Below are 26557 nucleotides of genomic sequence, written 5' to 3' on the forward strand. Positions count from 1 at the left end.
AGTTAATTGTTCTGAATTTGAAGTCAGTCAAATTCAAAATGAAGATTAGTGTGCATGCAAGCACCTCATTAACTAGTAGATGGACCACCTAGCCAAGCAACCACTTTCTTTATTAGGATATTTGTGTATTTGTTTGCTTCCACAAACCAGATGCAAATAGTACTGTTATGCCCACCTATGTGCTAGTAGCTCCCACCAAGGAACATGATGTTGTACTAGTGGGATGAATTCTCATGTTCTTAACTGTTCTGCAAATGTGTTAAGTAGTATCCCTTATCCCAATATATATGCTAGAAGGTCTCCTTCAGTGTCCACTGGTGAAAGCAATTCTGAAAAACTTAGGATTTTGCTGATACTTTCCTCACTTGTGGGTTGTTTGACAAAATAGGTATTTACAGAATTAGCTTGCTATTACCATATACGAGAAATGTTTGGTAGTAAAGGCTTGTTGGCATTATTTGAAGGGGGAAGTTGGTAACTAGGGGAGGAGAGATTTAAAAAGGGAAGTAGTGTGAATTAAAACAACAACAACCCATGATGTCGATGGTAACTTGTGATTTTAAGATGCACATTTGTGAAAGCATCCCACAAAGAGAAACCGAAACAGAACATTATTGTTGCTTTTAATTTACTTGATAGAAAAATGCACCTTTTATTAATGCTTTCTAAAATATGCATAGTGTAACAGAGAATATTGTAATATTTCCATATAATAAATAATGTAGAATGTAGCAAAATGTAATTATATACAATTAATTAAATAAATATTAATACACACACTTAACTATAATTTAAACAATAGCAATACTTTTAGAAGGGAAGCAAAACTATAACAAATACAACTGCAAACAAAACCATGACTCCTGTCAGGAATGTATCTCTGGTACTGTAGTACCATGGTTATGGCTGAAGTAATTCCATTTAGGAATTAGAAATTAAATCCAGGCAGTTGTTTAGTTCATGAATTAAAGCTAATGCAGAGCTTGGTAGTAGACATCTTCTCATTGTAAATGCTCTCCCAAGTATCATAGTTGTGCATTGTGGGAGGAAAGTCCATTTCAATCTGTCACCTGATGACTTCTATCACTTCTTTCATATGTTCTGCAATTCACCAAAACAAAGAAACAACATTATTTCACTGTTTTCCCCAAATCAATAGTGATATATGAACAGACTTAAAAGAAATCTTCATGTGTTCCCCTTAGTTCCATGTGAATCTGACACTGTCCACTTACAATCTTGAAAAGTACAGCATTTAGAACACAATGAATGGGAAGTGTGGAAATCATACACCCATTTAAGAGTCAGTGACCACAAAATACATTCAACACATGTATGTGGATGTATTATTCCTTCCAGAAATGGTGTATGTAATATCTTCCTTTAGGGTTGGGATACTCCTGTGCTTTTAGGGTTGGGACATGCCTGGCTTGCTTGTTCCATTCCATTCACAGGTCATGTTCTGCTTAAATTTTTTTAAAAAACCCAACACATCTGAACAAGAGTCTGGTGCAAAGCTCTTAATGTAGCTCTATAATTGTATGTTCGGGGTGGTCCCCATATTGCCCATTTTAAACATAGTATCCCTCAACTGTATGTGGTGCAGAGACAATCACCTATAAATTCTTTATGCTTTTGGGTTGATGATCCAGCACACTTCATGACTCTGACGGCTTTGTTCTGTCAAACAAACACACACACACCTTAGAAAAAAAGCAGCAAACAAAACATATCAGAGCAGCTTTCAAATGCTCTGCCGAGCTTATATCCCCAAAAGCATTACCCCAGTCATAACCCATGGAGCCATCCCACAGGGAATCATGGTCATATATCCCATTTAAAATCTGTTTGTTGTGTGATAAAAGACTCACCTTCTGCTCCATTCCATGTATCTCCTTGTTCTGCAGCAGCGGACTTTGGGCTTTAAAATTTCAATGGCACCCTGTGGTACACCAAAATTCGGTGCGCCCCTGCCTCTCATCTTCCATTGTTTGTCATTGTTGCAGCACCCCCTGTGGCACCCTCTTGGCTCAGTGCCCAGTGCATGTAAACCAGTGGCATTCCCCTAAATATGCCTCTGTCATTCTGTTCCACTACTCCAGGCTTGTGTTAACCATAAAATTGTGTCTTCCATTTCCCCCCATTCTTTTGCTAGAAAGACAGTTGTTGTTTAGTCATTTAGTTGTGTCCGACTCTTTGTGACCCCATGGACCAGAGCACGCCAGGCACTCCTGTCTTCCACTGCCTCCCGCAGTTTAGTCAAAGACAGTAATCTGTCACAAAATAGTAGTATTCACATTTGCTACAAATTCAGTCATGTACTACAGCAACTTGGACTACAGTTCTCAGAGGCCTTTTGTTCAATGTGTCCATATTCTGACTGGGACATTGAGCAAGAGCTTCAGTAATAGAAATTTCTTCCCAGAAAATTCATTAGATGGGTTTGATTTACTTCAGCAGGCATTTGGGAGTCTTGACTGAATAAAATATTTTTTATCAGCTGCTAATACGTGGTTTCTGATTATTTATTTTTTAAGGCTAATGTTGTTCATTATCCTGTATATTTAGGTGTATACATAAAGTGAATTCTGTGGTTTATAATTAGATTTATTGTAGATTTATTGTAAGCTTCTTGGACATATGTTGATCAGATAGACAGACAGATAAGATTGTAATTCAAGCATCTAGTGTCTTTGCTAAGGCTATGGTCTTACCTCAATAATGGACCAGATGAGAACCATTAAACTGAAGCTCAATCCACATAAGACTGAGGCACTGTTAGTGAGTGGTTCCCCAGGCCAGATGGATGGGAGGCTGGCTGTTCTTGAGGGGGTTACACTACCTCTGAAGGTGTGGATTCACAATTGGGGGGGGGTACTTCTAGGTCCACTGCTGTCTCTTGAGGCTCAGGTGTACTTAGTAGCATGGAGCTTTGGCTAGTGGTTCAACTGCACCCTTATCTGGACAGAGATTGCTTTACTTCTGTCATCTGTGCTCTGGTGACCTCTAGATTAGATTACTGTAATGTGTTATATGATGGGATGCCTCTGAAGACAGTTTGGAAACTTCAGCTGGTGCAGAATTAAGCAGCCAGGTTGCTCACTGGGACAAGATGGTTTGAGCATATAACATCCATCCTAGCCTGACTGCACTAGTTGCCAGTTAGTTTCCAGGGCCAATTCAAAGTGCTGGTTTTGATCTATAAAGCCTTAAACAGCTCCAAACTGCAATACCTCAAGGACCACATCTCCCCATATGAACTGACCCAGACGCTGCAATCATCATCTGAGGCCTCCTCCGTGAGAGGTCCAGAGGGTAGCAACATGAGAACAGGCCTTTTCTGTGGTGGCTCCCGACTTGTGGAGTGCTCTTCCCAGGTTGGCTCATCTGGTGTCTTCATTACATATTTCTAGATGCCAGGCAGAAATATTCCTCTTGTCCCAGTTTGGCTAATTAAATAATCTATTTTTTTTAAACTGTTTGTGTGGGGTGTGTGTGTTTGTTATAACTTACTATGTTGTGTATTTTTGAGTTTTTATATTGTAAACTGCCCTGCGATCCTCGGATGAAACGCGGTATGGAAATTTAATAATAAATACATACAGTATTACATACATACATACATACATACATACATACATACATACATACATACATACATACATAAGCCCGTTTCCATTATGGTATTTCCTTTATGATTGACAGAATTGTTTCATTCTATGCAAATAAAAATAAAGTGCATCCTGGACATCAAGCAAATTCAGGGCTTACTTCTATTTCTGATCAAGGTAAATGAGTAAGTTGAAACATGTCATTTTTTGTGAAAGGAAAAGAGTTTCTTACAGCAAAACTTCAGATTTGGGTGAAATTATACCTACTTTCTGTGTAAGCTAAAAAAAAGGGGACTTCCGCTTCAGTGCGATTGCGATCGGAGGGGAAATCTTGGGGCTCCGAGATTCCCTGCCTGGCAGAGGGAGGGGGGGTGAGAGCGACACAACCCCCCGAGAAGAAACTCCACATTGAGCTTTGTGAAAGACGTGGTCTCAGCGGAGCCCAATTCTGTCTCCTTGCCTCACCCCCAAGCCTCCATTCCGGAGGGGGTGAGAGTGGGGCGAGTGGAAGACGGAGGGCTCTTGAGTAGACGCTACTTCTGCCTGGCACAGCTACAAGCCGAAACCAATTAAGCACTGGATCCTTCCCAAATTGGATCTAACATTTGGACCTCGTAAGTACAAAAGGATTAAAATTTTAAAGTAATTTGGACGTGGAGCAGGGTTTAAAAAGGGATGGGAAGTCACCCCCCTCTTCTGCGACAAACCGAAAGTAACTACTAGCGGCTACAGCCGACTATTGGACTTTAAAAATTAATATCTCCTGAACGGTAATTTGGAGACTCCCCAAAATTGGGGTAAGGGGAGACTGGACTTTGTTTGAGAGACCCCTGAAATTACAAGTAAATTGATTGTGTTTTCATGCTGCAATTTGCTCCAAAAGAGAGCCCCCCCCCGGGACTCAGCTAGTCAAAAAAGAGAGAAGAAGAAGAAACAGCACCACCTCGAGCACAACAATCCATGCCAGGCTTGTAACATGAGAAGACAAAGGATGCAGCAGGACAAAACACAGAGCCTACAACTAGATAAGACTGGGATACAGCAGCTGTTGGAGCTGGCCCAAGAAATATTATGCGACCTGCGCAAAGATAAAAAATGCAGCTTAGAGGAAGAGCATTTTCCACCACCAAAGGAAACTTTGAAGCCACAAGCAAAAGACATGGAAATTAAGAAATTTACCACAATAGAACAAGAAATCCAGGAGGAGCGGAAGAATAGGAACCTGAGGCAACCGGTGAGAGAGGGAGCACAGGACTTAGATTTTAACCAACAAGCTCTGGAAGAGGAGGACATTTGGGAACAGGTTTTCCTAGTGAGAACCTGTCCCAAACAGAGACTATGATGCTTGGGCAAAAGAGGTAGAAGGGGTATGGAGACACGCTCCTCTAGTGGCAGAAGGGGAGCGCCATCCATGCAATGGACAAGTTGTGGGAATGGAAGGTGCAAAAAATGAGAATTGGCGCGGGAGATGTGTTAAAGAATTTGTACAACAGAATGGGAGGGTGGGAGAGCAGCATGGGTTGGAGTGGACAAGAGTTGGTGTGGGATAAAAGATCTATTGGTTTTTAATTGATGGATGGAGTAAAAAGGTCTGAAATTGGATTGTATTAAGGGACTGGTCGGGACACCCAGGGAAATGTTTTTCGGGGAAGGGAGGGGCTCCGGGATCGGAGTGAAGTAGCAGTGGAAGAAATTTAAAATTTATTTAAAGAATAAATGTATAATAGATTAGAATTAGTGGAAGTGAGGGAGATAAAATAGAGGTTGTAGATAATACAATGGTGTGAAATAAGTATTGATAGAAGTTAAGGACAATTAAATTAAGAAGTAAGATCTAGATAGAATATAAAAGGATAAGATATAAAAGATTAAAGAATTAAGGTATAGTTAAAGTAATAATTAGAATTTATATAAGATTTAGAGTTTACTACGGAGGACATGTAAAGAATCGTAGAAGGAGGTGGAATGAGGAAGTCAATAGATTGGAAATAAGGGTTATAGTTAGAATTTTTGTTTTTGCATTTTTGTATTCTTTCTTTCTTTGTATTCTTTTTGTATTCTTGTTTTTTATGTTTTGTAATTTTCTTTGTGTTTGGTATTTTTGTATGTTTTGTTGTTTGAGAAAATCTTTAATAAATACATTATTTTTAAAAATGCTAATCAAGTGCTAATCAAAAGCATCTTAAATAAAAGGTGATCATGGACTCAAACACTTTGATATTTGATTTCAAAAATATTAGGGAAGGATTCATGTGTAGAATGAAGTTTTGGATTATAAGATAAACATTATCAATCCACCCCATGCATTGGTCAGATGAGAGAAACCAGGCCCACCCTTGGGTGAAATGTAGTACAGTATGTATAAATGGAGCTTAGTGTACTCTTAGGGAAGTTCAGAATTGCCCCGGTCTGTGCAGCTCAATCAGGTATTAAACAAGGTTTTGACGTCACAATTCTTGGGATTATTAGGATGGCCATGTCACTAAAAGTAGCTTCATTTGGACTTTCAATCTATCAATCTATCATTTTATTTGTATGCTGCCTCTCCAAAGTTAAAACCATGCTAAAGGTGGCTTACAACATATAAAAATACATAACTACCAACATAACAAAAGTAGTCATAAACAATAAACAAAACATCAAAAAGCACACAACCAAATTTAACGATTTCCACATAAATCATAAGATCCAAAATAAAGATGTTAAAAATTAACAGCAACAACAGTAACAATCCTCCTAAGCAACACCCCAGCCCGAGATTCTGTTTAGCAGCCTCAGCTTTTGTAGCTGGAATTAGTCAGGGCCCCATCCTCCCAGGCCAGGTAGAAAAAGGCCTGCAAAGGAAGCAGGGCTTCCAGAACCTTTCATGCAAGCTCACTCTCTTGGAAATTTACCAGGAAGCAAAAATGTTCTCCTACTGAGAAATAAAGTAATACACCTGATGGCTTTTAGAGGTCCAAAGTGAACTATTCTGCCCTTCTGTTTTGGAAACTGTATGTTGAACATTATCCTACGTTCATTTGTGGACAGCAGATGTATTTCATGATGCTTATTCTGCAACAATGAAAACATTTTCTATTGAATTATGAAGGTATGCCATATTCTGGTAGAATGACTGAGCAATAGCTTAGATGGAATAAATTACCACCATGGTAATGTACAGAGCCTGAGAGAAAATACTAGAAACCATGGTGTAGACTTGGGCTACTTGACAACTTCAGCTGTTTTGGTAACTGAAAATGTTATTATGGTACTATCAAGTGTGAGGTTTTCAATCCTGGCTTTGTTTAGGGGGTATGCAGCAGTACTCTGTGCTTACCTATCATTCAGAGAGAGTTCTTACCTCGAAACCTCTAGTTGGGTTCAATTTTTCATCGGCTGGCTCTTCTATGAAAGAAATAATCCTGCACAAATTACTAACTACTGCCCATAATGAAGGTTTGATATTTGACCTACCAGAGAGGAAGGGCCACAAATAGAGCTCAGCCTGGGTTGTGAGAGCTTCAAAAATGAAGCGGCAAATGACCTTGAAGCCAAATGACTGGGTTCTCTATATATGGTGGTTCTGGCTGAAATGCCTAGGTGATGAAGTATATAGAAGAACAAAATACTGCTTGGAAAATAAAGTTAAATATTTCACCATAAAGTGTTGTGGGAACATGGTAGAAATAAAACTTGTCCTGAAACAGAAAATAAAAGAAAAACATAAACCTGGGAAAAGAAAACTGGGAAAACTGATGGCTAAAGCAATACTAATATTCAAGAGTAACTGACAAATAAAGCATTATAAAAAGAGTGATTATTATAACTTGGCTTAAAAAAATGAACATCTGTGCAATAACTATTAGCAGATAAATGATTATATTACTTTTTACTTCTTTGTCTTTAATAAAAAATGCTTTTATCCTTTATGTCAACATGTTTATAGAAAACCAATTCATCAACAGCATTAAATGTCATATTACAGCTATTGCTTCACCCATCCACTTTCAATGTTATATTTAAAACACACACACACACAAAAGCCCTCCTACAAAATTGTCAAATGTGACCTTTTCCTTTCACACTTGATGTGTTTTGTCTGTCTGGAACACTGTAGCTTCTAAATAAATGTTAATACCACACTATTAATATTGCTGCTTGAGACACTCAAGCATGCCCGATACAGTAAGGTAAAGCATGCCCAATATGCTCTACAGGCAGAGTAGAAATATGGAATTCATTCCTAGTTGTAGTTCTTGTACTTTATAGAGAGACATATGGTTCTTTCTATGAACAAACCATAGCTTGTGGGAGAAAACTGTAGAAACTGTAGATCATTTGTAGAACATTTGCCTTGCATGCAAGATGTCGCAGGTTCAGTCCCTGGTCTCCAGGTGAGTTGGGGGGAAACCTTAAACCCTGGAGTGCCACTGCCAGTCAGAATAGACAATACTGAGCTAGATGAACCAATGTCCTGACTCAGTATAAGGCCGCACTCTATGTTCCTATTATTCAGATAATTTTCATATTCCGCTTCTTTTGCAAAGCAACATCACTGAAGCATTTTCCCTATTTTAATTTGCCAAAATAAACGAAATTCCACAATGAATCACTTTAGAAATATACTTGTCATTTATTACTTGTCATCAAATAATTTTACTCAGATTTTAGAAGTTGTGGTATTGAACATGATCAACTGAATCAACCCCCCCCCCCCAATTTCGAACCCATAAATGAAAACAACTCAAATTATTCATGCCCACTAAATAAATTCCCCCCCAAAATTAACTTCATGTTGCCTCCAAAAGTTATTGAGGATCAGTAACCGAGCAAAACTTTGAAGGAAGGAAGTCATAAAGTTGGGAAATACCCCCTCAGAACACATTTATTTGCTCTTACCTATTGCTGGATGTACAGCTGTTTTCAAATGAGCTTTCAAACCATAGAAAATATGGAAGAGAAGGAGGAAGCACCTGATATATATGTCAGAAACACCTATTTGAAATATACCAAGGAGACACTGAACACTGGTATAATATGCTCCTGGCAGACAGGTATAGAGCCACTCCAGTTGCAAAGTGTAGGTTGTACTTTGTATTTGTAACAATGAAACATAATGGGGGGAAAAGTCATCTCTTTATCTAAATGGAACAAAACAAAACTTTGTTTAAATAATAATTTTAGAAATTGTATACTAACGTGGCAGCTGACATCCATTCCAGCTTCTAGCAGCACCTGTACAACCGCTTTGTGACCATTACGTGCAGCAAGGTGCAAGGGAGTGTGTTTTCTTGTGTTACAGCTCATCAAGTTTGGATATGCATTGATGATCATCTTCACTACTCGCAGACGGCCATATAATGCTGCCAAATCCAATGGAGTCTCTAACTTGCTGTTTCTTATTGTAGGATCTGTAAGTTCTTCAAGCAAAACTGCTACCACTTCTGAGTGTCCATATTGGGCTGCACAGTGTAAAGCTGTTTCATTTTCATTGTTCTGTTACAAGAGGGGGGAAAGTCTTGTCAACAACTGTATGATGCTTAGTTTTTCTAAGTACTGTATCTGATTTGAGCACACTGAAATAGATCAAGATACTATTTCCATAATTAATTTTGCCAATAGTTTGAGTCAGAAAATTCTGGTGGCTTGGTTTCCCCTCTACTACAGTTCAGGCAGCCTGCCTCATCCCCTGCCTCGTCCCTACAGGAGGAACATAAACCCTGGCAAATATGTGGTCTCATCTAAACGCAGCTCTGCAGATTATGTTCATTGCTTACTGAAGCTAATTTAGACATTTTATTGTCCAACTCATTTTCTTTAAATAGTTCCCAAAGCTGCCAACAAATGAAAATTTACAGAAACACAGCCAAATAACACAGTTATAAATGCTAAAACGAGGATAGGATTTTGCACATATTTGAACAATCAAAATACTTTTAGTCTTAACTATAGGAACTAATGGTGTACTCAGTTTTATACACAGAGTTAATTATTTTTATAATATGACTTAAGGGCCTACTCATTGATGAAAACCTGGGTTACACTGTTTTTGATGGCATTTACCTAAAACTAAAAAAAAAAAAACTTTAGCTGAGATCCTAGGATTTCAGTGTATGAGCAAAAGGCAATAATTTCTCTATATTCCCCAAAAGACATTATGGTGGGTCACCGAGCCCCTTGACACCGTCTTTGACAGGTAGATGAAGAGAAAACTGATCACACTCCTTCTCTTACATAAAAACAAATTTAGATCCTTTGGCCATGGACAACGAATTTGTCCTTTTGAGCAAGGTGATAGGCTGACACCTGCTCTATCAACTCCTGGTGGTTTTGGATAACAGTAAATACTTAGGTCCATTCTAGTCTGGGGTCAGGCTGCTTAAGTGTCAGAAACGTGATTCCAGTCCTCCTTGGATGGTCCCACTCAGAAGGTAGTGCTGAAGAATTTTTGCTCTGCCCCATGGCCAATGGCTAGCCGGGTTTACATGAAACAGCTGGGAGAAGTCAAGTGAAGGTTTGGGCTGCATATCATCAGGATGCTGAGGACACACAACTCTACCTTTTCTTTCCATCCTCAGAACTCAGGGAGGCTGTGGATAAAGTGTTAACTGGAGGCAGCCCTGACATGGATGCAATCAAATAAACTGAGGTTGCATCAAGTAATAGGGTGCTGTGGGTGAGGAGATCCCTAGCTCTGGAAGTTGGTTTACAGTTGGTGTTGGTGTTGGGTAGCCCTTCTCAAGTACACCGGCTGAGAATGCTCCTGAATTCAGCACTGCCTGGGGAAGCCCAGGTGGCACTGGAGAAAAGGAGTGCCTTTTACCAGTTTCAGCTAGTATGCCAACTGTGCCACTATCTAGAAAGGATTAACCTTGCCATAGTGATCAATGCTTGAGACACATTTGTATTAGACTGCTATAATGCACTCTACAGGGGGCTGCCTTTAAAGACTTGGAAGTGCCTTTAGGAACTCTTTAAGAACTTCAGATGGTCTAGATTAGAAGCCCATCACATGAGTCAGTAAGATAGGTGGTCATGAAGGAGAGATCCTTCTATATGGTGGACCCACAGCTATGGAATTCCCTTTTATTGTATAAAATTTCTTAATTGGAGGCTTTTCCGACAGCTCCGAAGATTCCCCACCCCACCCCCATTTTCCTTCCACTCTCAATGTGCTGGCTGAATTACTTTATTCCTGGCTCCATTAAAAGAAAGTGGAGCATTGCTGAGTGATAGAGTTACGTTTGGAAAAAAAATATTATTTCAAATGGTAGGCTACTTCAAATGGGCTGTGCCCAAAAGAGTAGCTCCAAATACTTTTAAATATACAAGTTCCATCTCTTGCACAGTGGAATTTTGGCTTTGTATATTTAACAATTCAATTCTCTATGTAATAAGAACTATTTTGTATTGTACCATCACATAATTCATTACCCTAATAGTATGTAGAAATAAGAATAGAATTTCACATTTATTTGCATACACAAGTGCAAAAAAATCACTACACAAATATTTCACAATTAGATAAGAAAATGTTGTCATTTTAAAAATATGTTTAAAAATTAGGCACAGTAGCTTATATAAAGGTTTGAAAGACTTGTGATAACACACACCCAGCTATTACAATTCACATTTATATTTTAAGTATTTCATATGGTGATAAAATACTCATTTGACAACCCAGGTTTATTCATGTCTACTTAGAAGTAAACCTCATTGGGTATCTGGAGCAGTTCAAAGCCCTGGACAGCAACGTAGAACAGTGTGGCAGATCTGCTATGGTCAGTCTATAGAGAGGTGTGTGAAATATGTCACAGAGTCAGCAGGCACGGTGTATACACAGGAGAAACACGAGGGCTACATCAGAGGCCAAGAAGCAAGATGGCAGCTGATGTCCAAGAACGAATCAATGGAAGACTTGATGAAACTTGTTGCTTAAATTTCTTATTAACTGATGCCATTACTTTCTAATGTTCTTTTTTGATTACAAGGTAATGCTGCATGCTAAGTAGGATATGTTTTATGCCAAGATTCTATTTTTATAGCATTACCTGACAATTCAGATGGTAAAATTAAAATTCTTTGATTTTCCAAGAGCAGTTTATGTGCTTTTTAATCAAACATAGATTTACCAAGCTAAATGTTGTCCAGTCACAAAATTAATAACAGATTTTAATTCCTTACACCCAAAATTATATTTTTAGGTCATCTCACTGAATAATTTTGCAAAAAAAATTCACCCCCTAAAACGACATCCCTAGTGGATGGCTATTTTTCACTTTTTGCTCCATCTTTGGATCTATGCAATCCACCAGTGAGCCTACCCAGCATCCCCCAGCACCTCGTTTTTGTGTCTTCCAAAGGCTAGTGCCAGAGGAATTACCACCCATATGCACCCCACTGTGCTTTTGGTGGTTTCAGCAAGGGCCTGTGCAGCAGCATAGCACCCCTGCTGGGAGGGTCCGATAAAGAGACACCTGTGCCTCATCCTAACTCATTCCAGAACTGTGGATTTGGGGGAAGGGGGAGCAGTATTGTTCTGAAAGTATGTCTTTCTAAATAAGGAACACTAGATATTTATTTGAGGTTGATAGTAAAATATCATATATTGCAACAGAAATTGGAAATCTACTGTAGACATAATACATTTGAACACGTATGTTCTATACAGTGCTATTGTAGTTTGAATTACCAAGTTGAACTACAAACAACCCCTTCCAGAAGTTGGAAAAGAACGTTCCAAACACTTGTTTTATTCAAAATAGTACCAACACACATGTGCACATTTAACCTACAGGTAACTTTTATTTAAGACAAAGCTGCTATAAGAACTAGCCATGCATGATAAAGTTTGGCAGCTGCATGTTTTTTCTCCAAGCACTGTGTTACTGTTTACAGTATTTATTTAAAATTGTTGTTTATTTTTTTGATAAAATAATATTTGCTTCAAATAAAATATTGTAGGTGCTGATCTTATCAAGTACATTTTCTGAATTTGGCTAAAATCTCAAAAGAAGAGGAATCAGAAGCATGTTTCCTTTTAGTACACAATAGGAGGAAATTATCAGATTTTTAAAACAGATTTGGATGAATGAACTGACAAAGTACAATAAAATGTTTTGTTGTTTGCTGATCAATTTTGTTGAGAAAAGAACATGGGCATGAATTGGCAGAGGCAAGTATGTGGGATTGAAAATTCAATGCCCTTTATATGTTGAATTAATTTCCCCTGCTATAAAGTCTGTCACTAAGACAATACTGCCAGTGGCCTAGGAAGAGTATGTATAGTGAAACTGAACAGGGGGAGAAATCATGAACATAGACTTATAGACAGCCAAAGCAATCAGTTACTACTTCCTAGGAACAGAATAGCTTAATGGCTGCAGAGAATGGCTGAATCCTGTGCCATGTTCTATATTTGGGCCATTTTTTAGTTCTTTGGAGCAGCTCTATGAAGAAAAATTTCAACCTACCTTGCTCTCCTTTGTCAATGGAAATTTATGGCAAATAACATGCCAGTAAACTGTATGCTAGCAAATCTTATTTGTCAGTTTTGCCATTTCAACCTGGTTATAACTTGCTTACTTACTTACTTACCTAAACAGACATTACCACTAACAGAATTGCCAGGAATTTACTTGGCCCCACATTTCTCAAGTTATTTGTATTTTAAATGAATATATTTTTGACATAGAGGTCTTTATCAAACGAACAAGTAATCTACCTAACCAAAACATAGTGGAACATAGTTTCAGCCACAAGCATGAGTATACCATAAGCCATGCATGCATAACCATATGCTTCAAATAGGCCTTGTGTAAATACAGGGAGTTCTAAGATGTGTATAATTTAGAGGGACAAAAGATGTACTTGAAAAAGCACACATTGAGATTAGGTAATATATTCTACCCAATTCAATGTACATGAAAAAACTAGTGCAGGAGAAATGGAATAGCATGTTGCAAGAAAATTGTGAAGGACATTACCTGGGACTCAAGATGCAGATTGAAACTGACTAAAACTGTGAATGTCTAGTCAATTTCAATCTAGTGTCAGTGTCATTGGTAAAACACCTCTGGTTGCAGTTCTACTGCAACTGCTGAGTTGACCCTAAGAAACAGAAAAAGGAAAAAAAGAGGAAGGGAAAGTAGAGAGCAAGGAAGGGGAGAGAGAGAGAGAGAAATAAGGAAGGTAGGAAATAACTGATGCACAGAGTAAGACACACAAGGGATAAGAAAAGATGGAGAAAAGGGAAATTGTTGAAACCTCCTCTACATTTTCTTATCAGCTAGTTTAAAATGATACCTTCTAGACATATGTTATCATATCAGAAAGGTTTGCTGTGGTGTGCAAATAAGTTCACTTTCATCTTTGCATACGATAGGGATTGCATACGCCTTCATGTTAGAACCTAAACTTTTATAAATATTTTTTAACTAAAGTGCTGAGTTATGTCCACAAAAACTAACTGTGTAATATATACAGTGCTCTTTTTCAAGAAAAACAGGTGATGGAACTCCCCTGAAGTTGTTCCAGTAAAGTTGTTCCAGGCAACTCAGGGCAGCCCTAAATGGATGCCAGTTTGACAACAGCAGTGTTAGCTGTCCACAGAGGTCCTAAGAACTACATCAAGCTTTCTCCCTAGCTGGTTTGGGGGTCGCCTCTGGTTCTGGTGCCGGCCAAATAAATGCACCCCGACTCCTTTGTTCTCTTAGATTCAAGCGGATGGCTAAGGCATCTCAGAAATTCCCTCAGGTGCATGTGCAATGGTTGAAGACCGGCTGGAAAGTTTAAATCCTGCCACCGCTAGATGGAAAATGGATTGAATAAAGGGTTATATGAATTGGCCCTACCCCATAGCTTGACCAATCGCATCTAGGAGTGGCTAGGAGCTACATGAAGTCATAGGTCTAAAAAAAGTGTAGACTTGCACACACTGGCCAGCTTCTGTTTTGACTTGAAATGTTCATTTTGGGCTTCTGTAAAGGCAAGAAGCAGGCCGGGGGAGGGCCGGCCCACAATGAGAAGTGCCAGAACTATGCTCCGGTGCATTCCAGCTGAAAAAAAGCGCTGATTAAATATAATGACCAAAGGTGAACAATATAAGCCCTAATGGAAGAATTAATTCCTTTTAGGAAAACCTGAATGAGTTTTATATTGTTTGTTAAATATAATGTACCAAAATGAACAATAAATATACATGTTCTGATTTTTTAAAATCTTACTATATTTGATAAAAAAGAGCCTAAATAAATTATAAAGTGTGACATTGAGGCCTTCTGTGTTACCTAGAAAAATTATACTGCTTTTAACCTAATATTGGATAGTTTCTCAAAGCAAAATGTTTTCTGCTTAAGATTAATGATCACTTGATCCATATATAAACTAAGAGAACAGACAGGTGATTTTAATGAAACATATTTTAGCTATATTAATTCTGATGTCACATTACTTCAAGATTTTAAAAAATAAAACCCAATTTTATTATTTACTCACAATATTTGTTTCCAGCCTTTCTGCCTGACAGAAGGCATCCAAGGCAACTACCAATAAATTAAAACTATTGACACCTCTGTCACTGAATAGACATATTTAAGATGTCAGTACAGAAGGAAGAGAATTACTCAACTTTTTAAATTAAATGAAAGAAATAAAAGATGAAACAAAATACATTGTAATGACACACATAATGATTACACAATGACAGAAGGTTCATCCCACATGGCTTATACATATATGATTAAGGCATTTCCTTCCTATTAAAAGTGGATGGAGGTAGTACCAATACAATTAGCTATTACATTTCTGTTTCAATCTTCCTAATACCTGCCATCTGTGTATTTCATCTCCGTATTTTCTCTATTTTTTCCCTTAACTATTTTTATCGTAACTCCGACAGCGTGCCTAAGGTTCCCCCTGCCCCAGTTACTGCCCTGATTGTTCCTCCTCAACATATTTATTTCCTAGTTTCACACTCCTAGCCATCATTAAACACCATCCCCTCTACACACTTTATCCTCTGCTCTCTCTCCTAGTTTACGTATCGTAGCACCTTAGCATCTGCAATACAGTAATCTCAGATAAAAAGCTCAACAGCAAGAGATGAAGCCTCCATTGTCATTTACATAAAATCAAAGATAGAAGATTTATCGTTCTCATGCCATTGTTGTGAACAGGAGCTACTTTAATTACTCTGAAACTCCAGATTTAAGAGTCAAACACCTCCAAAATCTTGTAGCTTTCTCATTAGGATCACTATGAAGGAAACTAATAAGCACCACTAGAGGGTGCAACAAGAATAAGAAGACAAAAGTACGTAATCTACTGTTAAGAGATGAGCAGTTACAGGAGCAATTCACAAAAAAATTCTCCCTATTTTTAATCCAAGGAAAGGAAATTATTGCCTAGGTTTTCCTAGCTCAGAAAAGCATGATCTGATTACTGCACTTTTATTTATTTTTTAATATGTAGCAATAGGAGAAAGCATCTATAGGAAGCATTGAAAACAATGTGCTAAGAGACTCCAAACAGTCTCAACTAAATAAAAATTATCTGCTAATGTAACTATTTTACTGTGATTTTTATCTAAGTTCCATACAGCTGATTTCAAAAGACATGAACAAATCCCAGTTTTGCTTGTCTAAAATCATCAGTTTGTTCTGAAAATGTTTCTAAATCAAGAAGAGTAAGAGAACCATGTGTGATTTTTAAGCATTTAATTAAAGAGGGAACTCAATTAAAAATACTGTCTGTCAGTATTTTTCAGTCTGTTTCTTAGTCATGTTCACCAACACAATATATAGCCAATATAAATATTTCAGGAAATATATGGTAAAACTAGATTTTTTAAAAAATAACCCATTTCATTGTTTTAAAACAATGGCATTCCACACTTTTATTTGTAAAGTTCTTTTCATCAACAACAAACCTGGACAAGCCATAACCATATGCAAAATCCTTTTTTAAAAGAGTATTCATTTTACCATATTGGGATGTATTCAGTGGTGCCCTTCACTGATGAACAGCTCTTTGATTCAGTTAAGGACAGAATAAAGGTAAAGGTAAAGGGACCCCTGACCATTAGGTCCAGTTGTGGACGACTCTGGGGTTGTGGTGCTCATCTTGCTTTATTGGCCAAGGGAGCCGGTATACAGCTTCCGGGTCATATGGCCAGCATGACTAAGCCACTTTTGGCGAACCAGAGCAGCGCACGGAAACGCCGTTTACCTTCCCACCGGAGCGGTACCTATTCATCTACTTGCTCTTTGACGTGCTTTCGAACTGCTAGGTTGGCAGGAGCAGGGACCGAGCAACGGGAGCTCACCCCATCACAGGTATTCGAACCGCTGACCTTCTGATCGGCAAGCACAAGAGGCTCAGTGGTTTAGACCACAGCGCCACCTGCGTCCCCTAAGGACAGAATAAGGAGGCAAGTTCTGCCAGCTTCTTTGAAACCATTTGTGCTACCTCTCAGCCGAAGGGAACCTGAAAAAGTTACCTCCCTCCCTGGATGCCTTCGCTGGATTAAGGTGCCTTCCATCATTGAAGAAACCTCTGGATACAGCCCATTTTTATTTATCTCTGCACTCAGCACATTTTCATCTGTTTTACATTTTGACCAGCTATTACTGAATAGATTCTGATGTGAGAGGCAAGTTAAGTCCTTGCTTTCATATATATCCCTCCTGAGCAAAACATTTCCATATTTGTTGATTTAATGAAACACTTACTGTCTGTAACAGTATAGTTATAAATCAGTGTGTTAAAATAATCATAATAATAATTAAAATAATACCTTACATCAGACACTTTGTTTTCTGTGTAATACGCTACCCTCTTCCTGTGTGTGTGTGTGTGTGTGTGTGTGTGTGTGTGTGTGTGAACGAACCCTACTTTCTCCTATCCTATCATGTCTGGCAACTTTTCCCTAAAAGCTTCTGGAAAAATCTGAAAATATTATGGCTGATGTTGTGCATTCCTCTTTAAGGAGGAAGTAATGGAACAAGAAGAGGCTAATAAGAATTCCTGGTGTACGAATTTTGTTTTCAAACATTGTGGGATTTCATTGGATACAATATACAGTATATGTTTCCATTAGATTCATGTAGATTCATTATATTGATCAGGAATCCATGTACATACAGTATAGACAATGGCAATAGTTTTGAGTATCACATGCTATGGTAAGAAATATCTTCTAAAACATACAATATTATAAAGATTTGGGGGGCATCTTATCTCATTTTAAGAAAGGCAGCCTTGATATTCAGTATAGTGTTGTGTAGTGCTAGGCTGTGAAGAAGTCTGCAATATACAATAGAGTTCAGAGGTCTTTAAAATGGTATGAAATCACTGGTGTATTCTTTGTTTTTAAATTGTTGGTTTAAAAAGATTATGGGCACACAACATCACATCACCTAGGTTGAAAACCTACAACACACAGTAATTCTGAAATATAAAATTCTTTTTTAAAAAAAACCACGGGACTACATTGCTTGTCTATAAAGAATTCAATAGTAGCAGACCCTACTACTACTTAGTAGTACAGTAATAGTACCAGTAGTAGATGACATGGTGGGGCAGCAGTGTTCACCTGTCCTTCCAACAGTCGAGTTGCTGCTGCTTATTGGGATGGAGAGAGGGAGGGTAAGGTGATGAGAAGGTTGATGCTGTGTGAACACACTGGCAGGAGTGCCAGATTGGCTCTGCTAGTGCATATACACCATGCTGAACTCCCAAGAACTACCCCTCTGCACCATCCACTACTGAACAGTAACAATGCCTCAATAGTCATGAAAGCTGCCAAATAAGGCTATGCTGAATACAATTCAATAGTAATAATAATGATAAGAACTGTTTAAATGCTAATGTCTGCTTATTTTAAAATTAACTGGCCTATCCATATAGCTCTACAAACACAATGATCCTTATTCGCAACCATAGAATTTTTAAGCACGAAGAAGCTTCATGAATCCGTCCATATAGCTGTAAGAATAAAATTATACTTACTTGTATTTTCTGAAGACATAAACAAAGATATTTAATAACGTCACCTGTTCATTCACTCTGGAATGTGATGGCCCATGACGGATAAGAATCTTCACAATCTCCACATCTCCTTTCCAAGCAGCCAAGTGTATAGGAAAATACCCTTTATTATCTGCCACATTAGTTGATGCTTCAAACTGAAGTAATTTGATAACTACATCCCTGAAAAACATAAAATATGACTTAAGGATTGGCAACAAGGTTTCTTTGTAAAGCTGGTTTATCAGAGCACATATTGTCATGATATATTGGAACCAAACAAGCACAGCATTCAGTCTTTACTCAAATGACAGCAACACAAGTGCAAAGAAGCTAGCATCACTAAGACATTTGCAAATGGTTGTAAGAATTATATCTCACAGGATAGGAGAGTAGATATTTCATAATCACAGAAGGTTTGTCCTCCTTGGGTATTCCACAGATATTCATAATGACATAAAAAGAGCAAAGATAATATCCATATTTTAAGAGACATATTACAGGGAGTATAAACATTTGATATATCCGAGGCTTGCAGCTAAAGTTCTGGATGGTTAACAATTTAATATCAACAGTCCCTTACTTGCCTTGACTCTGCTCAGCAATCCACTAGCTGCAAAGTTTCCTTTAATGACATCAGAAAGACCACTGCATCTTCCTGGACAGGAAGGAATATGAAGGTTTCTAGTTATAGTTGAGTCTTGTCTGAGAAACATAGTCTTTCTGAGCTTTATCCTTTAGTTGGTTCTGTATCCTTTGGTTGGTTTTGACTTCTGGTTTGCTCTTTGCTCTTGTCTTCTGTTTTGTCCTTCAGTTCTTGCTTACTCTTCACTCACTCTGATATTCTAATGCAATTTCTACCCCCTGACTACCAGCTCATCTCAGACCATTGCCTATGGATTAGTACTAATACCAGCTTTACTACCTCTTCAGCTGTGCTTTTCCTCCACAATACTAAATATCAGCCCTCGTAAGTCTTCTTTCCCCCCTTTATTCTGTATCCCACTCTTACATTTCAATTCCCCTTCAATCAGTGGTGCAGGTAGGTAATTTAGCTGGACTTAACAGTCTTATTATTATTAGCATTTATCTTATCTTAGCCATCCCCTCCATCCCCTATTTCACCATTCTGTGCTTTACAAGTAGTTATACATTCCTGGTACTGTACAGAAACAACCAAAAACAAGTTTACCAACCCCGATTTAAAAAGAATACTGTAATACTTTGAGCATGTGCAGTTTTAGGTCAACTGAACAATGGGGAGATGGTCATGGACACTGAGACGATAGGGTAAAAATCATGGCTTTGTTCCATCTTTTGTGGATACGTCCTCTTTAACCCAAACACTTACAAAGACATGTTACAATAGTATTGTATCACACAGGTAGCTGCTGACGAAATAATGGAAGAGTATCATGAGGTCATTAGCCAATTTTTGCAAGTGCAGGGAATGGAATATTCTAGCATAAGAAGAGAAAGGAGGGTTGTAAAAGGGGGAAAGAAAAATGGAAGGTGAGTGAAAAATTTGACACAATTTTAGCTCCAGTTGTGTCAACTAATATAAGAGACTTTGAATAAGAACTCTCTTCACAACGAACTGCCAGATGGTCTAGCTGTTCCATTGAGAAAGTCTCACCCAGGGTTTCTAGAGCCTTCACACGGCAAGGGCTTTGCTTCCTAAGCAAGGCAGAGAGCTTAAAAGCAGGTTTTATGTTGCGTTTTCCTGGTGTCCTTCAATTACATATAGTTGAAATTGTACAAGTTAAATGCATGTAAGATGTGATCATATTGTAATATTTTAGAATTGCCAGAACTTCATACTTCCAGACATTAACCGTTTACAAATATAGGTCAGAATTTATGCACCCTCACTTTAATGTTCTGCCCTCTGCTCTGTTAACTGACCAATTTAAGACGATTCCATTTAATGAACATCTTTGGGTCACATTCTTTTATTCTACCATTGTATAGAAAGCCCAGAGAGAGTCTGACTCTTCCTTTATTATGAACTCTACAAGGAAGAGTTACAGGTAGGTAGCCGTGTTGGTCTGACGTAGTCGGAAAAAAAGGGTTGGGATGGCTGAAGATCGCTTTATCATGTATATGATATTGTGAACCATTGTGTATGCCATCAAATGCCAACAGTGCCCTTCAGCTCTCTATATTGGACAAACCATGGAGGGACCTGGTTTGAACAGAGACATAGGATTCTTATCTAATAATAATAATAATAATAATAATAATAATAATAATAATAATAATAAATTTATTATTTATTATTTATACCCCGCCCATCTGGCCGGGTTCCCCCAGCCACTCTGGGCGGCTCCCAACAAAACACCAAAACACAGAAATCCATCAAACATTAAAAGCTTCCCTAAACAGGGCTGCCTTAAGATGCCTTCTAAAGGTCTGGTAATTATTATTCTCTTTGACCTCTGGTGGGAGGGCATTCCACAGGGTGGGCGCCACTACCGAGAAGGCCCTCTGCCTGGTTCCCTGTATACATGATAAAGCGATCTTCAGCCATCCCAACCCTTGCTTTTTCATGCAAGACCATTTGCAGTCGTTCACAGTTGTCAACAGCTATCAGTCAGTCAATCACCCATTTCCACCACCCTTCTGAGTGATACCCCTCCCACCCTTTCCCTACATAAGCGCCTGGGGATTTCTGCTTCAGTGTATCTGAAGAAGTGTGCATGCACACGAAAGCTCATACCAAAATAAAAACTTAGTTGGTCTTTAAGGTGCTGCTGGAAGGAATTTTTTTATTTTGTTTCGTCTACAACGAAGACTCACTGAAATTCTTGTTATATTACTGTTTAAACAGGTAGTTAAATTTTTATATCATCAAGAAACAGAAGGTGAAGAAAGAACTTCCTTTTCGCTGTTCCATAAATATTATCTATTTCTTAATTATGTTAACTAATTATTCTCTGTTTATCAGCTTATATTGGTTGGTGGCCATAATAAAATATATCACCTAAAACCATGTTATAATCATAACTGAACTATTCTTCTATATAATAATAAGGTATTCAAATTTTAAGGTTCTTAGTTACGTTTCTGATCAGATCCCAGCCTTGCAAAGTGGCCTGGGGAGGGTGCAAAGTGGCTCACAAAGTGGCTCGGGGAAGGCGTCATGAGAATGTGCCCTTCGATCCCAGCCTCTCAAGGGCAAAGCTGGCCGTCCCCGAGCCAGCCACACTTTGCAAGGTTGGGATCTGATCAGATCCTAGCCTTGCAAAGCGCCACAAGGCTGGCTCAGGGAGGGTGGTGGAAGGAGCCTCCCCCAAAGATGCCTGGAGCAATCACCCCACAGTGCCCCCATACACACTACACCCCTGCTGGCACTGGGTATTTCAGATGAAGCTGCAATAAGTGCAGAGTCAAGATCACTCTGAAGTCAAGTTACTTTATACTCAGTGTATACTCAGAGGTCCTCACATACAGTGTGAATCGGTAACCTCTGGACCATCCAAAATAATTATACCGGCTAGCTACCAGAGGATGCAATGCAAGCTGCAAAATGAGCCTTCTTCACAGCCAGACAGTAGCCATGATTACATGCTTTAACCAGTGTTTGGGAAGCTTCAGAGTGAGACTTGGGTCACTTGCACTAAATCTTTGTCCAGCTTGCTTCCTAGCCCCAAGTTCCCCAGAATATCAAGGGGACACTTGAGCTCCACAATGCTACATAGGACATGGGAGCAATCATGTCAACCACTGTGTCATCTTTTTCTATAGTGAGATCAGGGCTTCAATAGAACTGACAGCTTTCTCCACTTAAAAATCTCCCAGAGCATTCAGGAACACATCAGCTCCATCAGGCTCTGGGGCAAAAGGGCCCACCACTCTACATAATAGGTTACGGTCCAACCCTGACAACTGAGTGCATTTCACTACCCCTATTGTCAACCTATCCCTCATATCACTTGGGGCAAAGACTATATCATGCCCTACCTGATGTGTGGGACAGATGATCATTTGAGACAGACCCATTGTTGTCATGGAGGCCATCAAGCCCCAAGCCCAGTAACAATCTCCACATGACTATTGAAATCACCCAGGACTATCACCCTGGGTCCTTCAAGAATACCCCAGAGACTACCAAAGCTAGCCCAATCAGGGTGGTCAGTAGACCAGCAGCATCCCCAATCTGTCTCTTTGGCCCAACACCAGGTGCAGACCTTCTAAGTCTATATTAAGGTCAAGAGGTTTTATGTTCAAGGATATTGTAATGAAGTATATTTATTATGGACAACAGCAAACCCTCCCTCTCAATGCCCAAGTCTAGGCTGGTGTTGAACCGAGTACCCAGGTGGGCACAGCTGGATGAGGTCAAGCCCACCCAGCTCACTCACCCAAATCTTGTAATCAAGTCTAGGATGACCTTGGTCTTATTAAGGATTGATTTGGTATTCAGTAACAGCACCAGCAGAATTGAAGGCTGGAAATGTACCTTCCAGAGATGTCGGATGGCTGGAACAAGGAACCAAAACTGAACATATAGGCCTCCACTGCAGATGGTAGTCAGCCCCTTCATTCAAACTATACCTTCCCCTGCACTGGAACTGGAGCAGTATCTTTGCCACTTCCTGCTAGCTGCCCACTCAGACTCATTTCATCACCATTTTATTCCATACCTATAAATATCTGGGAGATTAGGCCTACAGATAGTAAACTAAGGCATCCTACAATGTCAGATGGAAGATGGTACATCCACTACAAGTCTCACCTCTGCCTCTCACTCAGGGGGAACCCCACCAGATAAAACGTCCCCTCAATCAGGCTGTCACCATGGGTGAAGGTCACAGGCCTGTCTCCTCCACTGTCTGGCCTACAATTCTATATCCTAGATGACACTGTGGGACACTCCTGTTCCTGTGTCTCCCTGAAGTGGTAACCCAAAATAGTGAACTCCTCTCGTGTGACATATGACTCCACACTGACACCCCAGCTGTATCCACTCAGCCAGCAACCAAATAATACCAGGCACTGCAATCAGCCAGAAAATCTGCTTATGTGCTGACAGGCAGCTCCAAGAAAGACGACTCTAAGACTGATACAGACAACTTGAAACACAGCAACAACAAAATTACCTTGCTGCATTTTATTATGTACATAGCCATGGTCTGAGCAGGAAGATTATAATCCATCTTCACCCTAGTCACAATGCAACACCCTAGTCACATTGCCTTTACCTATGTAGAAAAGTTCCATGGTTGAAACTGAGTGGATGCAATGATGGTGATGATTTCTTCGCCACTATCATTGCCCAGATTAGAACCCAAAATGGGCTCTAACCTGTGTTTTAAATATGCTTGCTGTTAACCAAATTGAATTTTCTCACTAAAGAAAGGGAGAACAAAATTATTTTGTACACATGAAAATGGAGGTGACTGCTACAACAGCAGAAGTGGTGCAGGTGTTTTAAGTAGGGCAGTTTACTAAAGCTTGGTGCACACAAAAATATGACTATGTCTAAACTTAATGCAGATTAATACCAACATTTTTAACACAAAGTAATACCAGCATAATATTGATAGCCATTTGACACTTACTTGTGACCATTTAAAGCTGCATGGTGCAAAGCAGTGTAACCCGAACTATCTGTGCAGTTTATATTTGGTCCTCGCCAGATGCTGAAAATAAAGCACAAACTCTATTATAATAAATACATAATTTGTGGGTTTATTTATTTCAAAAACATTATCCATAATCATTATATACAGACAGAGGCTCACTGAAATGTAAACACTGGCCAACAAATAAAGGTAAATTTAAGCAAGAAAATCAGAAGCAGAATATTCTTGTGGTGGGGAGTATACCACTTTGGTGAGCTTTTAAAGCAACTGAATGTGAAAAGTTTATCACCTCAGAAAGATGACCAATATCCAAAAGCCTTATCTCTAAAATATAATTTTCTTTTACATCAATCTTAAATATCACAGCAGAACATACAAGTGGGGCTGTTCTTTCAAGTACAGATGCTCAAACACTGATTCTGCCTGTGATACATCCCACCTCTTATGACTAGGGACTCAATGTGGGAAACCTCAGGTCTAGGGCTGAATGCAGCCCTCTGGGTCTCTTCATTTGGCCCTTGGAATTCTCCTTAGGTCACTGTAAACCAGCTTCCAACATCTCAGTGTTTGACCTGCATTAAAAAAAATTGTTCAAGTTTAACAAAATAGAAGTGATTTTTTTTAAAAAAAATGTTTTTATTAAAATATTTTCATGGATAACAAAGGTACATATAATGTTACTGTTTTCAATTCACAGTCCTCGTTTGCAAAGTATGGTAGTTTCTCAAATTCCAGACAGAAACAATCTGAGTTTACTAGGTGGAAGAGCTCAACAAATGAGACTTTTCAGGCAAAATAGCAACTGATAAAAATATTTCTTTATAACTGCCCATTCTACTGAGAAATTTATAAAAATGATCTATGCTGCAACCTGTTGTGCTTGGCATAAATTGAACACCACTTGCTCTCTCAATAATCCCTCTTTCAATTTTATAAGCTTCAGGTTGTTCATAAACTAGGGAAACGTATGCCAACAAAACTGTGAGAAAACATGTCTGGAACCGGCCACCAGTGGCCAAAAATCAACCTTATGTGTCATAGACTAACCAGGCCACCAACAGAACAGTACTCAAGCTACAAGGTATAACCCTCCAAAATTCTAGGATCCAGCAAGCTTCACGAGCCTCTAAGAGCACAAATTCTAATTGCATTCCCTCCAACATTCTGGGAGGGCAAATTGGGACACAGCCTCCCCACACACACCTCCACATCATCCTGCCGCCCTTACGCACCACTGCTGCAGCCTCCCCCTGCATCATGCCACCACCGGCCACCCTTATACACTACCACAACTGCCTCCCCGCAATTCACCATCTCGCTGCCAGCCAGCCTTACCCCCCACTGCCGGCACTCACACACATGCGACACAAGCAAGTACTTCACAGAAGTGGCACTGGAGAAATAGGGGAGCACAGCACCAAAAAAGGTGTGTCAACAACTGCGGTAGAGGCGGTGGCAGAGGGAGCCAAAATAGGACATCCAAGATTGGCATCAGAAACTGGGGTGGCCTCTGTCAATCTAGGATGTCCTGCTCAATATGAGATGGTTCACAGCAGCACAGAATGGCAGAACTAAGGGCTAGCTCACAATTGCTAGCAACCCACATATCAGCAACTTGGAAGAATGAGGGACAAGCTTGTGGCCAGTGATATGTACAATTGCAGCAGCTGGAAAAAGAGCTGATAGAATTACAGAAACTGCAGTCATCATGTATATCTTTTCCATGTGGATGTGCACGTCTTACAAACAATATATGAAGGTGAGTGCAGACTGATCACAGGCCTGCCTGCACCCTACACATTTGTGAGACACTTGTGTGGGAACTGCTGGCAAATACAGACATGCTATGTATTTCAATAAGGCAATCATCAGATGGTTTCCAGACTAGTATAATCTAATTCAGACTGTGTCCTGCCACAAGTGTGGGGCCACAAAACTACCCCTCCCCCCCCCACACATACACATCAGAGCAATGTAATTTTCGAGACTGGTTCCACAAGCAGATTATTAGTTTTCCAAGTTGTAAACCAGCATTTCTTAATGCAATGAGATGAGAACTTCCTAGACTGAGAGAGCAGAACGTTCAACTTGAGGGGTTTTTCTTTCTATAAATCTGCCTGTCAAGCCACACCACTGCCACCCATAAGCTGTACATGAGCGACCTTTCTGAGGACAAAAGCTTCCAGACACAGGCCTTAGCCTCTGCACAAGTCCACCTGACTTTGTATTCAACTTTTGCTTGGAACTTTCCAGCATGTACTCCCCATCTATTTACCTCCAACCTTGTTCTTTTACACAGCCTTTGCTTCATGTTTCCATGCACAACCTTGCTGTCCCAGACTTTGGCTG

General features: G+C 39.3%; 1 protein-coding gene across 6 annotated transcripts in view; it reads right to left on the reverse strand.

Moving 5' to 3' along the window:
• The window catches only part of ANKS1B (ankyrin repeat and sterile alpha motif domain containing 1B), a 327182-nt gene that overhangs the window by 278170 nt on the left and 22455 nt on the right, over positions 1-26557 (reverse strand). For 5 of the 6 annotated variants that reach the window (XM_088651954.1, XM_088651950.1, XM_088651949.1 and 2 more), the window contains exons 2-4: positions 24185-24265; positions 18647-18803; positions 8793-9089 (exon numbers count right to left, since the gene is read on the reverse strand). In XM_088651954.1, coding sequence (XP_088508080.1) covers positions 8793-9089; positions 18647-18803; positions 24185-24265 — 535 coding nt within the window. Of the gene's footprint in view, positions 1-8792; positions 9090-13579; positions 14290-18646; positions 18804-24184; positions 24266-26557 lie in introns of those variants that run through there. The other variant, XM_088651951.1, reaches the window with a different exon arrangement.

Source organism: Zootoca vivipara, chromosome 9 (genome assembly GCF_965207765.1).
Source record: "Zootoca vivipara chromosome 9, rZooViv2.hap1.1, whole genome shotgun sequence".
NCBI lineage: Eukaryota > Metazoa > Chordata > Lepidosauria > Squamata > Lacertidae > Zootoca > Zootoca vivipara.